Here is a 15,240-nt window from a genome sequence, read left to right as displayed (position 1 = left end):
ACTATGTTTAAGTTGACTACACAATATATTTATATATTCCATCCCAGAACTTTTTGTTGTAACTAACATTAATCTGACAACTTTTAAATGAATTTATTTTTGTATTAAAATCCATCTTCTCATTAAAAAGTGTCATGTTATTACTTCCTTAGCATAATCTCATCCTTCTAATGGGAAAATAAACAATGCCAAGTATAAAAATTGGGTTCTAATTTTCACTTTGTGTCAGAGATGCTTAGATATATCAATTTGACAACTGACTAGCCAAAAAATGTAAAATCTATGGTCTAAATGTTTCCAAATTTGATTTTCTAATAGTAGAGACATAAGGTTTGAGCTAACTTTCAATATTTTACCAATTATTAGCAAAGTAAGTTTAAAATTGTGTTAAGACCAATAATGCAGGAGATTTTTTTTAGCAGAGATTTTACAAGGACCTAAACCAGAGAGGTCAATCAGCTGGAAACTTCTCTGAGACCATACCCAAATCAGATGGCTGCACCAGATGTTTCCAGGCAGCTGTATGAGATCAGACTTCTATGAAACAGACAATTTATTTTTTCTTATCATTTGCTATTTCCCTATGTGCCTTTTATCTGTAAGTTTTGCTTAATAGAAGAGATTGCCCCCTTTTGATTTTCTTAATGCCCTGATCAATTTCTCCCACTTTTTCCCCATCACATGGTTTCCCTTCATAAGCCCTATAGTTAGAAACCCCTGGTGAAATATTTGTCAAATCAGTTAAATGAATCTTTGGGAAGATTTATGAGTCTCAAAAGAATCAAATGAGGGAATGAGAGAAATGATTATCAAATAAATAGTTGTTAATATTGGGGAGAAATGAGATTTATCCCTCTCTGATTCCTGATTCTCTACTAGGCCAGACTAGCATCTGAAAGCATCACTGATGATGAGATTGGATTAACTTTCTCCTTGATCTTGTTTAGACCCTACTCAAGTGGGGAAGCACTTTGTGTTCTACCCAGGTTTGGGTGGGGATTGAAAATTTGATTAGGTTGCCCAGGGATGGGGGTGGTTTGGAAGTAAATGACATAATCAAAGCCACATATGCTAGCTCCTCATTAGAATAGCTACATCTCCATTCTCTCAATAATAGTTAACCAATCAGTTGATTTTCACCCTCAGGAATGCTGACTCTTTCAAGAGCATATAAGTGTTGAGTGGATTCCATGATTTGTCTTTGGTCTAAGAGAGATGGCCAAATGACTATCCTTTTTATTAATAATAGGCTAGCATTATTAATAAAATGATTAATTACCCAGAAACCTATATCTCTACAACTTTTTTTTATAAGTCACACCTTCATTATGCTATCTGCATATTTCTCACTAAATTCCAGACATGAATGAAAAGGAGGGTGGAAGAAATAAGCAAGCAGGGTCACCCTTTCCACCATCTAAGTATATAGTACAGGGAAGGGTACAGAAAGCGGTTTGCCTCTAGTTCCATTTTGCTAAGTTAATTAAAAGAAATCATCACAATACTGTTTTTAGGTCATTTAAATAACTAGACCGCATAAAATAACTGAGAGTATACCAGCCAAAACAGACACAGGAACTATATGAACATAAACATAAAATACTTTTTATTTAAATAAGGTCAGATCTAAATAATTGGAGTGATATTTATTGTTTATGGTAAGTAAAGCCAAGATATTTTTTTAAATGGCAATTTTACCTAACTAATCTAGTTTTTCAGTGGTATCCCAATTAGATTACTAAAAATGTATGTTACTAAGTTAGAAAAAATAGCAAAGATAATTCGGAAGAGCAAAAAAAATTTCAAATAAATCAGGTGGGAAAATATGTTAAAGAATGAGATTCAGCAGCATCAAACCTTAAACTTTGTTAAAAGGTAAGAGCATTATTGAAGTTAAAAACTGATAATTTTGATTATTTTAAGTTAAAAATTTCTTGTGTAAATAAAACCAATGAAGTTCGAGAATTGAAGGAATGCAGAAAATTCGGGAAAAATCTTTCATAGACATTCAAATAGGATGTGATTATGTTGGAATATTGCTGTGATAAAGGAAATGATGAGCTGGTTGGTTTTGAAAAACATGGAAAGACTTGGACATATGAAGGAAGATGCTATCCATCTTCTGAGAAAGGTCACAAGTAGAAATATGGATCTGTATGAGTGTATATGTGTATATATTTATAGGCATTTATGTGCATGTGTGCACATACACACATATAATTCTACATGGATCTATCTATACCTATATCTATCTATCTATCTATCTATCTATCTATCTATCTATCCATCTATCTATCTATCTATCTGTCTGTCTGTCTATCCATCTGTCTGTCTATCTATCTATCGATCTATCTATATATTGTGTGTGTGTATCCATGTTGAATTGTAGCCTTCTTTAGTGGAGGGAGAAGAATAAAAAGTAAAGGAAAAAGTGCACAGCAGAGAAAAAAGAAAACCTACAAGGAAGCAAAGAAAAGCTGGATAGCTTGGAAAACAATGTGTAGCATTTATTCTTTAGGTTTTCTTGAAATTGAAATCTATTGTTTATATTCAACCTTCTCTTATGAAATGTGCACATGGCAATGCTTTTTCCTTTTTTTCTTTTCTCATTTTGCATTTAAGTTTAAAATAAATAAAATTTTACCAAATAAATAAATAAAGCCATCAATGTGTGTCTCAGGCATCCCTATGCCCTCTTCGGTTCACAACTACTTTTGGGTTCACGCATATGAAATTTGGTGACTTATTTTCTCATAACTAGAGGTTAGTGGACTGATGGTTTTCTTCAGTCTCTTATGTGAGAATAATTCATAAAGGTTATTGTCACATAATTGTTCATCTCTCAGTATTTTTATGACAATGCTTCAAGGGTGAGATTGTTGGAACATTTCTGATAAATTTGTGGATAATTTTGAGAGCATAAGAAGGAAAGAAGTTCTCTCCTCAGTACCTCAAGGGCTACCAGGGAGAAGCAGGAATAGTAGCAAGCTTTTTTCTGAGATGCTAATCTAGAGTGGGGAGGAGGGAGAGGGTTTGTTTAATGATTATCTCAAGGAAAATTTCCCTAAGGAAATGAATGAGTAGATTCAAAATTTCTTCAGTCTAGAGTTGGTGTCCCGGGGAAAGAAGCAATTACATTGAATGTGTTTGTCTCTAAATAATGACATTTCTGGAAACAGACTCAAGAAAAATAGAATTACCCTGCTGGTAGGAGGAGTAGAATTCATGCTTAACTGTGGTGGTGAAGTTATGAACTGGAGTTAGTGAAAACAATCTCCCTACAGAGTTCTATGAGATGTTCCCTGTTCTCTCAGCTCACTGCTTTCCTGCATTCTTTGACTTTAGGAATTGAAGGCTTCTTCTCATAGAACACAGTTTCTCCTGTTTCTTAAATCCTCTTTATTCTTTGTTTCATTGTTTGAGTTTTCCTCTCCTTCCCACTATTACTACAAAAAATCCCAAGTGGGTCCAATATTTCCTTTTAGATAAAGTTGCCCCTCAAATAAATACAATTAGCCAAGTATTTATTAAGCATCTATCATGTATTAAGGAACTAGGAATATAATGAAAGAGGTAATAAGTATTTGTATAGCACTATAGTCAGAGAAGTTGGAAGGATTCCTAAAGATTATCTTGTTCAGGTCTCCAATTTGAAACCTAAGCAAAGTTATTACCATGTTCCTCCTGTGAAAGAAGGGCTTTGGAATAATCTGAAGTACAGTTTGCAAGTGCAACTGGGAAGAAGGAGGCTTGAGGTCATAGTTATGGAATAGGAGATTACATGTACCTGGGTACCTGTGGAGAATAGACACAGAGAAGGGCAGTGACAGAGAAACAAGGAATTTCAGTGGCCTTCATTACAATTTTATGTAAGTTGAGACCTAGTCTGGAGGGTAATCTCTATTGTATAAGAAAAACTAAAAGAAATGCCAATGTTCTGATGGTCTTTAGATTTTCTATTTCTTATGTGGACTTTGAAAACATTCGGCTCTTCACGAATTTCTTCAGTGCATCCTTTACATCCTTGTTCCTCAGGCTGTAGATCAAAGGGTTCAGCATGGGGATCACTGTGGTATAAAACACTGAGCCTACTTTCTCCTGGGTCACATTGTTGGAACCTGGTAAATAATACATAATGATGATGGAACCATAAAAAACAGAAACAGCTGCCAGATGGGAGCCACAGGTGCTAAAGGCTTTATAACGGCCTTTTGTAGATTGTATGTGAAGAATGCTTCGAACAATGAAAGTGTAAGAAATTAAAATGGGCAGAGTTGTGGCCAACAAATTAAATCCACCAACGATCACCACTAAAAGCTCATTGATGTAGGTGCTGGAGCAGGAGAGCTTCAGAAGGGGAAGAACATCACAGAAGTAATGATGGATAACATTGTCCCCACAGAAGGACAGTCTGGCTAGGTAGCTGGTGTGAACAATGGCCCCAATGCCCCCCATTATGTATACACCTGCCACCAGCAGGGAGCAGAACCATGGCACCATGGTGATGTTATAGAGCAGGGGTCTACAAATGGCAGCATAACGATCATAGGCCATTGCTGTCAGCATGTAGAACTCAGCAATCACAAAGAAGAGGAAGAAAAAGAACTGAACCATGCACCCTGGATAAGAGATGAGGTTCTTCTCTGATACAAAGTTCTCCAGCATTTTGGGTGTAATGACAGAGGAGTAGCAGAGATCTATGAATGACAGGTTACTGAGGAAATAGTACATGGGAGTATGAAGTTGAGAACTGAGCCAGATTAATAAGATCAAGCTAAGGTTCCCAACGATGGAGACTAAGTAGATTGCTAGAAACAAAAGGAAGAGTGGTATCTGGAGCTCTGTTTGATTTGTTAAGCCCAAGAGGATAAATTCTGTCACAACTGTGTTATTCTCCATTGCCATTCTCCTCAAATAATTAGGTTGGAAATCTGTGGAGATGTGAGAGAAAAGCCTTAGTAACCAACATGGTTTCTTTATTCTCTGTCTCTATCCTTTTATCTGTCTGTCTCTCTGTTTTCTTTCTCTCTCAGACACACATACACACATTTTCCCTTTATTTGTTCTTGTTTTTCATACAAATGACTAATGTCAATTTATCAAAATTTGGATTAAGGATTATATCTGATGAACCTGTTCATAGAACTGGAGTATTGAAAACCACTGTATCTTGTCATGTGTAGTTGGAAGTGGAACCCTCTCTACTACATCTCTGAAAAGCAATTTTCAAAGTCAAATGGGGTAAAAAAAAAAAAAAAGAAAAAAAAGAAAAGTTATTTCAAAAAGCCAAAACCTATGAAGAAAGCAGTTATATCAGTTATAATCTAACAAAGTCAGGCAGATAACAAAAAGCACAAAGCTTGGCTATGCGACCTTATTAGAACTGCCCAGTCACAGGATAGACATTCATATGAGGTAACAAGTTCTTCTCAATAAAGGTGTCTGGACAGATGTTGAATGATCAAGTGGAATTGATAGTGATATTTAGAGGATATTTAAGCATGAGGTAAGGAGTTTTCCTTCATAATTTCCAAGGTCTTTTCAAATTGTAAGATTTATTCTATGTCTTTACCATAGATGTAAAAGGTAGAAATTACCTCAGAAATCTTCTACTTCAACCTCCTAATTTTACAGATAAAGAAACTGAAACCAAGAAGTGTAAGTACAGAAAGGATAAGCATGTCATAAGTGGAGAATGCTAAAGACAACTTTTGTCCATTAAAATTTTACCTGGGACTGGGCTAATCAAGGGGGAAACATGTTGTGCTATTCAGTCAATCTGTCATCAACATTTAAGCATCTGAGTTTAGTGCAAGAGATAAAAAGAAAGTAAAAATAAATTCCTGCTCTCAAGGAACTCACAATTTAATGGAGGAAGCACCACATAAATAACTGGGTAAACATAAAAATATAAGATATATGCACTAGATCATCCTGCTAGTTGCTTGAAGAGGGAGGGAATTGGAACTTACAAATCCAATCCATTTGTAGCACAACCTCTGGAGCTACTTCCTCATTCTCAAACAAAGTTGTCCCTGAATCTCAGTCGACTCCTTCTCCCCTAGTGTTCTTGGGGTCTACCTAAGGTGTTATTTTTTTCCTAAGGCTGTTTGTCATGATCCCACACCAATGTGGTCCCATCATTAATTATCAGTTGTAATCAATAAACAGCCAGGCTAATTTAGATTTTAGAAATTGGTATTTACCAATTGGTATGATGTTGTTCTTCAGTTGTAGCCAATTCTTTATGACCCCATCTGGGATTTTCTTGGCAAAGGTAAGCCACTTGGCTTATCATTTTCTTCTCAAGCTCATTTAACATATCAGGAAACTGAGGTAAACAGAGTTAAATGACTTGACCAGGGTCATATAGCTAGTAAGTTCCTGAAGTCATATTTGAACTCAGGTCTTCCAGAATCCAGCTTGGCACACTACCCACTGTGCCACCTAGATGCCCCTACAGTGGCAAGAATAATTAATATATCATCCCTCCAAATCACTGGTAACCTCACTCATGTACCTCAAAAGTTGAGAAGAAAATGGGCTCAGGTTTATAGAGCACATGTGGCAAAGGAGTAATTCACTGCTGTGGTTGGTAGAAGTCCTTTTTACTTTTTCTTAATGAGATTCTCATCAAGTTCTCCTTAGGCATGTTGTAGTTTTATTTTGGACTCCCTGGGTAGTCCTGAATCTGACTTTTATTTTGGTGTCTAATATGTTCTTGCCTCCCAATGCAGATACTATCATCAATTACCATTCTTCTAGGGGCACTGTTAGAATACCCATGGAAGTCCAAAATCTTCCAAAGTTACTCAAAGTTCACAAAATAATCTTCTGATTTGAGGAGGAATGGTAAAGAGAGAGATTTTTCTCCCTGATACTTCTCCCACCTTCAACTCTTGGTCCAGTAACTGCTCTCAGGACGTAATTCCTCTCACTGCTCTCTCCAAGTCAGCTTATTACTGGAATGATAGTGTGTGAAATAGTTTGCTATTTTATCTAAGATCCACAGAGCGTGATGGAGGCTTTTACTTAGGTCAATCCCAATACACTTATTATGCAGCCTCATTTCATTTCATCCAATGGATTTCACTCCTACAAAATTGATAATTGAGCAATTATCACATTTAGTTTAATGCCTTTGATTGATTAATTTAATACATGTATTCTTACCTGATAAAGGTATCTGGGCTAGATCATCTTGATGGGAGGGAAGGTGGTTGATTAATTTAATCATTTCCCACCCATATGCATTGAATCTCCCTATTAACACCACCAAAACATATTGCCACAGGTACTGGAGTAAGATTCCTTTGAGAAGATACTAGAAAAACAAGTAGATGTTAATACTCCACAGAGGGCAATCCTGTACTAAAACTCAAGTGTACCATGGATTAATTCGTACCATGTCAGAAATCAAATCCACACAGACAAGACAGAGAGCAGTGAGCTACAGATAACCAAATACTGAATACCATTGCTTTCATCATATAGTCCTAGACATTTACAAAACATAAAAGAAAATCAGCTGAGCCATATAAATGTACTTGAAAATTATGTCTTGATTTCCTATGAAATATATCAACACTTGACAAAGTAATACTAGAGTTTCAAATATTATATGGATATTGGAACTAATAGGAACCCAATATTAAGTTCACACACGGTTTCCTCACTATGATGATCACACAGTTCCCTGAAAATAAGAAATTACCAGTTGTATCTCTAATTTGTGAATCTTTCTAACATAAATTCAATGTGGAATTAATTCTTATTGGCAATTCATGCAAAAAGTAATAAAGTAGGAAAAATTGGCAAGGGAGTGGGGAGGATTGAGTCAGCAGGGAAAAGGTGAGTCATTGTAGGCAAACATGGTTATGTGCTAATGTTTCAAAATTGATTGATTTGTTTCGGCATCATTGTTGTGGAGCCACTGTTGTCTCGTTGTGCAGTCTCCTATACTGCACAAAGCCTTCCTGGAGACTTCATTATTGTGTTACATGACCCTGAGTTCCCAAAGGCTATTCCAGGAAAAGACAAACATTGACAGGCTCTGCCAGGCTGGAAAAGGTTCAAGTATGGTAGTGGAAATAGACTATATATTATTTCTGAGGATCAACCTTCCTAAGTACAGAAAGTTGGGCATTTTGTGATAAATTATTTAGTCATGACAAACCATGAAACAAAAACTTAAAATGGTCATCCGTCTTATATGGCCCCATCAAATTTTCAGCGACAGTAGAATTTCCTGAAAATCAAACAAATGGTTCTAATAACAATTTGTAGACTCTATAAACATTACTTTTCTGTTGCTATTAGAAAAGTGAGATACTTGTCCAGTGACTAGAAGTGGACAAAATGCGGGAGAAAGTAAATCATATTAATTTTGATACTATTAGACAACAGTGGGGAATAGAAAAAGTCATATGTTAATTAGCCATCCACCAGTGTCACACAATATGTTTCCCCTTTGAATGTTCTGTGGCAAAACCCACAAATTCTCAAGGTATTTTGCTTTCCTGCTTTCCCTATTACATCCTGCTTTCACCCTAGAAGGTTCAGATTCCCAGAGACAGACCACCAACGCATGGTTATACTCACATTCTCTCAGTCTTAGAGTTAATCCTATTGAGGAGAAATGTACTTTCCCTACTCACTATTCTAACTTTTAAGCCCCAGTTCAATGTATTCCTTATATTCATGACCTACCACTTACACTGTAAAATACCAATACAGAGCATAATTAGAGGCAGTTAGTGCCATAGATAAGAGTTTTGGACCAGAAGTCAGGAAAACCTAAGAACATGTCTGTCCTCAGATACTACTAGCTGCTCACCCTGGGCAAGTTACTTACCCTCTCTTTGCTTCAGTTTCTTCAGCTATTAAATGGGGAAAATAGTAGCACAGTGAGGATCAAAAAAGACAGTATTTTTAAAAGTGTTTAGCCTAGAGTCTGGCACAGAGTGAGTGCTATGTTCCTTTATTTGTTTGTTCTCTTCTCTTCCCTCATTGATGGCCACTCTCAATAATGATGTGTTTAGATTAACTTAAAATAACCATCTGTTTAACAAAACAATGAAAGAAATTATACCATAGGTACTATATTAAAATCAATGCATACATAGTAAAATACAGCATATTGTAGTGGATCATTCTCTCTATCAATGCATTCAATATCTTTGGTAAAGAATGGCCACACACTTACATGATCTTGATCCACTCGATTTTACCATTGGACATATCTCCCTATCACATGCCTGAAAATATAACCAAACTGGCCTATTAGCTGTTCTTCATGCACAACATTCCATCTTCTTTTTAAAATTAAAAATGTTTTTAAATAGTCACTGTGGGAGGGAGCATTAAGTACTAAGGGAGATCAGGAGAATTTTATTATAAGTAACACCTGAGTTAAGTTTTAAAGGCAGCTAGGGAATATAAGTATCAGGGTTGAGGAGATAAAGAGTATTTTAAGAATGAAAGAATATATGTAGGAATGCATGGTCATAGAAGATGACAAATTACTGAAAATTGAAACATATGGGTCAGTCTGGCAGTTTGTATTAATTCATCATTTTTCCCTTAGGGAAATGTTAATGAGTGTCTATTAATTTAAAAGCCCAGTAGTTGGGAAAATTGATCATTTGACCTGATTAACTTTAATCTTTTCAATCAGAATCTGGCAAACAAAGTTCAAACTGAAATATTTTTGATGAAATGCTATCATTAAGAATCGCAAAGGATTAAAAAAATCTATCTGGAACAAAGTCTGAATGAATTTCTGGGTATGAGTTAATTTGCCAAGAAGTTTCAATGGAAAAAATTTTTAAAGAATGTTAGTAATTCCAGAAACAACCAGTAGGGAAAAAAGTATCTGAAATTCTGAAATAAAAGAAACAAAAAACTTATCTTTGATATCTCAGTGCCAACTAAAGAGGGAAGAGACACTTTTTATTTTTCTTAATAAGGGAAACAACTTCCAGATTTTTCTTTGAACAATCATGGCTTTTTCAGAAGTGCTCTATCTGGCCTTAGATAATTTTCTACATTTGTCCTCCACTTCCAAGATTGATCCATTATATCCTATTTATCTCCTCTTTGTTTCTTTCCAAAATAAAGTATTATTTTTTCCTTATCTACCAGGTCTCATACCTGCTTGCCTTTCATTCTTTTGTATAGTTTTCCTGAAATCATTCACTATTTTCAAGTCAAACACATTTTTATTTTCACCTTTCTTACATTCTCCACCTCCCTTGGAGCAACCGGCTGGAGATAAGCCAATGATGCCAGGTCTTCCCATTTATATAGTAATTTCCTTTGCATCTTCTTCCTAAATCCCTGCACCCCCCAAAGGCAATGATATCAATGTTCCTGAGGCCTGTTTTCTTTTGTAACTCACTATATAAATATCATTCCCTTTTCTGACATTAAGGAGATTACTGTCCCCCCCATCTCCCAGCTTGCCCTCATAAATTGGTTTCTTCAGAGGTTGGTTTCTTCAAGATGACAACTACCCCAGGTTCAAGGCACTCTTTGGGTTGTAACTCTTAGAGAAATTATTGATAATTCTCCACTGGGTCAATTTCCTTTCATTATAAACCAGTGGATACAAACCATAAACAAAGGCATTATCTCAAATTGTCTAGTTTAAACAAAAGCAACATGCATTCATCCCATAATCTGGGGCAGACTCTTCCACAAATCCAGAGCCATCAGTGGGAAAAGCAAGAACACATGTAGATTACACTATGATAGTGGTGCTTACTTAGAGAAAACATGTAGTGAAGTCAATTTTTGTTTCTGATACTATAAGGTCATGATTTCCTTTCTGTTCTCCAATTATCCTCACTGTTCCTTCCTAGGCCTTGCCTCTCTACTGGACAAAACACTCTACAGGGTCTAATCTTTGTTGAACGTTATTCCATTCCTGAGTCACTTTTTATGGTTCCATGACCAATACATAGTAAGGAGAGAGAAGCCCCACTCCTCATCAAGAGGAGTAGAGCATATTTTTCTCAACTTCTTGTGCTCACATGGCTCAGTTTTGTCTCGTCTTGATTGCCTTCCTATAGAGTGTCTTACTTTTCAAAAGGCCACCAGAGGTATGGCCAATGACTAGCTGCCCCAAAATTCCAACTTAAATGGAGAACTTTATACTTCATAAATAAAAAAAAGGAATAGACACTTCTTTGTACTTGTTTTAAAACCTTAACCCCCTCTTGCTGCTTTTTGGAGGTAACTAGGAGGGGTGCTCATCTTATAATCAAGATCTGAGTCTGAATCCATGCTTAGACACTTATTCGCTATGGGACCCTGGGAAAGTCACTTAACCTCTGTCTGTATGAGTTTCCTCAATAGCCTCAGTCTCCAAGATTTGTTTTGAAGAGCAAATGAGATAATATTTTAAAGCACTTAGCACAGTGTCTTGTGTATAGTTAAGAATGCTTGTTTTCTTCCTTGTCTATACTCTCTGTCCATCCCACTCCGTAATTTTGGAAGGTAAGTGGTATAGGGGTGGGGGACTGTGAAGGGGAAATTCATTGAGAAGTGGTCTCCTGATTTATCTCCCTTTTGCAATGACAAAAATCCCCAATGGAGAGTGGGTCTTTTCCTGTGTTGCAAATGATTTTTATCATATATTTGTAACATGAATTCATGAATAACTATGTTACAATACACCTCATTTAGAAAGCCTGAAATTCATTTGATTATTAACTTTTTAAATGCACTCATCTGGCTCAGTGCCACAGACAAAGTATTCATTATGCAAAATAAAAAAGGAAATTTGGAAAAGTATTTGTAATAGTTTTGCTTTTGAAAGGGATCAATATGGAATTTGTTAATCAAGAGTCTTTTGTTTTTTAAAGTGATTCGCAATAGATAATAAACATAATTCTTGTACTTAGGACTTTACAAATCTCTTTCTTCAAAACAGCCTATTGAGCTAAGTACTTCAAATATTGTCATCCAGTTTTTATAGATAAAGGAAGTGGGGGCTTAAATGACTTAACCTGAGTTTTAGTTAGAAGGAGCCTGAGTCAAGATTCCAATCCACATTTCCTGAGATCAATCTAACATTCATTTTACTGCTCACCATCTCCAATTTAAACTTTCTTAGTGATTTTTATGGTTCATTCTCTAGTCAATGAAAAAAATATGAGAGCTAATAGAAATTAAAGGCGTTTGTAATGAACCACAGTTAGTTATAACGAAACATCACTAAGAAATCAAGAAGCACATAGAATTATTAATTTTCTTTGGAGGGAAATATGCTGTTATTCAACAAAATGTAATTTTCATGTAAATATTCAGGGGGCCATCTCTTTTGTAATGTAAGACATACATGCAAATACCACTAATATTAGATGGTCCATTGTCCTTTAAGACTCATTTTTCTGAGGCTTCTGTGATATCTCTTGAGTGATTATATGTTTTATTCTAGATCAGGGTTGTTTTTAAAGATTATACATGTCTTCTACATTCTGGTAGAGGCTATTCCCAAAATAACGTTTTGAAGTGCATAAAATAAAATACAATTTGCAGAATAACAATTTAAACCAGTTTCATTGAAATACACTTATCAAAATACATATTTAAAAATCAAGCTCATATAGCCCAATTTAAGAACATAGATGCAACACAGGCTAAAAGGAAACTGTCACTGTGGTTCTTTATAAGGATGAATATTTTTACAAAACCATTTGGAACTAAGTTTCACATTCTGCTGCTTATTGGTTTTTACAATGACATCCTATTGCCTCCCTTAAGTAACAGCTGAACAGAATCTGTATAAATCTATTAGTCCTAGAGAAGCTGAGAAAAAAAATGAATATGATTTAAGAATTCCTGAACTCAGCTCCTGAAATTCATTGTCTAGAATGAGGAATGACTGAAAAGATATTGAGTTTCACTTACTATTCTCTCAGCAGAGAAGGGGCTACAGGAAACATTATGAAGAGGGGATGATATTTGAGCCACCAATCTAAAGACAGAAAAAAGTGGGATATATGATGCAAAAATAAGAAATATTTAAAAGAGAAAACAGAATATTAGTCATCAAGCAACCTTCATTGAATGTATTAAACGGTAAAGCTTATCTTTTATTTCATTTTGTTAAATGAGTTAAAATTGTAGCTAAATACATTTGAGGCATGGGGATCTCTACTTAAAAGTGAGTATGTCATTGTCTTCCCCAAATTATTTTTTATTTATAACATTGTGGAATGTTGGTGGTATTTGAGTACTTACCTTAATCCTGTGAAGAGTAAAGAAGGCTATGGTTTGCTTTGAGAAGATGAATCTAAAGAATGGAATTTTTCCATATTTTAGAACATATAATATTTACATCACTTTAGTAAACCATTTTAGCTTACATGACATTTTCAATTAGTTTGATACTCAGAATGACTTGAGTTAGACATGGCAGAAATTATCCTCTTACAATGAGGACACTGAGACTAAAGGACACTTTCCAGACAAGAATCCATGTACTCTTTTGTCCACTGTAGGGCTCTGTCCAGTAAACTATACAAGTTCACAGAAACTAAGGAACTACCCTGTTACCCTGGGCTGTCCACTTTAGGAGAAGAAGCATTTCTATTTGTCACTTGGAAATAGTTGTACTCCAAGGAGACAACTGAGTACAGTAGATCCCCTTGGACTATGTAACCCTTGAAGATAGGCTCTCCAGAGAAGAAGAAATTATGTAATTTTGACTATCTAATAATAATGCCCCCAGTAACATTCCTGATAATTAGAATGAGAGCTAAATTTTTCCTCCATGATCAAATGCTATGAAAACAGGAAAGAAGGGGAAAATTACTCCATGAGTTTTGAACATTGAAAATGGCTGCAAAGGGGTAGATTGGGGTTACCAAATTCAACCTTTCATTCATTCCATGAGCATATATCTTCTTCTCTATTAGATACAGCCTATTCTTTTAATACTCTCTGATAAACTGGAAGACTCCACACACACACACACACACACACACACACACACACGCACACACACACACACCATTTCTTTAACTTCGTTATTTTTCATTTTGAAATGCAATTCAATCAAATAGCTCTTACTTTCTCATCTGCTGTCATGAGAAAATGTTCCCAATAGCCACTTAAAAGATAGTTACCTTATATTTTTGAGAACTATCAGGTTTTTACTAATCAAAAGTGTTATTATCAGGGCCAACATGCCTTTTAGTATGCCATGTGTCCTCTGACTCTCTTTTCCCTGTCCTAAGTGTTAATGGTATATTATTTGTCACTATACATACCATCTATGAATTGAGAAAAATTGATTCTGATTCGATTTTGCATTAAATCCATAACCTATGATATGTGTTAAGAAATCACTTAAGCCATGTTTCTTTGTTTCTGAGTTAAGTTCAGAAGCTCAGTTTTCTTCTGTGAGTTCTGTTGTACCACAAATCACCTTAATTCAAAGAAATATATTATCTCCATTCTTTTCATTGCCTATATAGAATTAAGGGAGATTTGCTGTCCTACTAACAAGCCTTGCAAGATGCAGGTTGGTCTTAGAAAATATATAATTTCTCCATACCTTGCTGTCTTTCAAGAAAGTCTGGACTTTTACTACTCTGACTCTAACTAACCATGCAAGTGGATACCACCAATGAGCTTTCCATAGCAGCAAAACTGATGGGGGGGTTACTGCTAGTCCTGCATTTCTGACTTCCATACAACTATATTGTTCTCCATCATCTATGATACTTCAGACTTTGTAATCAATCACACTGTTTTATGTTTCTGTTCTTTGTTCTGTTGTACTTACCAAAATGATATGAAGGATAGAAAGACAAACCTTAGGGCATTATGACTGACTGAGGAGTCAAGAAACCCCTTTTACTGGTAATTCCTAGAGTTACCAATAAATTGAATTGCTTGGAACCTTATGCCTCAGTTGACCTTAATTTCAATCACAACCGAATGTATCAATAAGGGAATCCACAATACTTGAATTGTTTCTTTCTGGCTGCTTGGAATATTTTCTCCTTGACCTGGGAATTCAGGAATTTGACTATAATATTCCTAGGAGTTTTCCTTTTGGGATCTCTTTTAGGAGTTTATTGGTAGATTCTTTCAATTTCTATTTTACCCTCTAGTTCCAGAACATCAAGGCAGTTTTCCTTGATGATTTCTTGAAAGATGATGTCTAGGCTCTTCTTTTGATCAAGGATTTCAGGTAGTCCAATAATTTTTAAATTATCTCTCCTG

At 35.5% G+C, this 15,240-nt stretch overlaps 1 protein-coding gene across 1 annotated transcript; it reads right to left on the bottom strand.

The window, feature by feature from the left end:
* Positions 1-3,963: 3,963 nt before the first annotated feature.
* Positions 3,964-4,908, bottom strand: LOC140509148 (olfactory receptor 8D1-like). The gene has a single exon (XM_072616984.1). It carries the CDS (start codon positions 4,903-4,905, stop codon positions 3,964-3,966), a length of 942 nt encoding a protein of 313 aa, XP_072473085.1. The 5' UTR covers positions 4,906-4,908.
* Positions 4,909-15,240: the final 10,332 nt, after the last annotated feature.

The sequence above is a fragment of the Notamacropus eugenii genome, chromosome 5 (assembly GCF_028372415.1).
Source record: "Notamacropus eugenii isolate mMacEug1 chromosome 5, mMacEug1.pri_v2, whole genome shotgun sequence".
Taxonomy (NCBI): Eukaryota; Metazoa; Chordata; class Mammalia; order Diprotodontia; family Macropodidae; genus Notamacropus; species Notamacropus eugenii.
Note: the sequence above shows the minus strand (reverse complement) of the source record. Positions and strands in the feature narration are given on the sequence as shown.

Excerpts from the sequence above, each read along its gene's own strand:
- LOC140509148 (XM_072616984.1), bottom strand. The coding sequence starts at position 4,905 with ATGGCAATGGAGAATAACACAGTTGTGACAGAATTTATCCTCTTGGGC.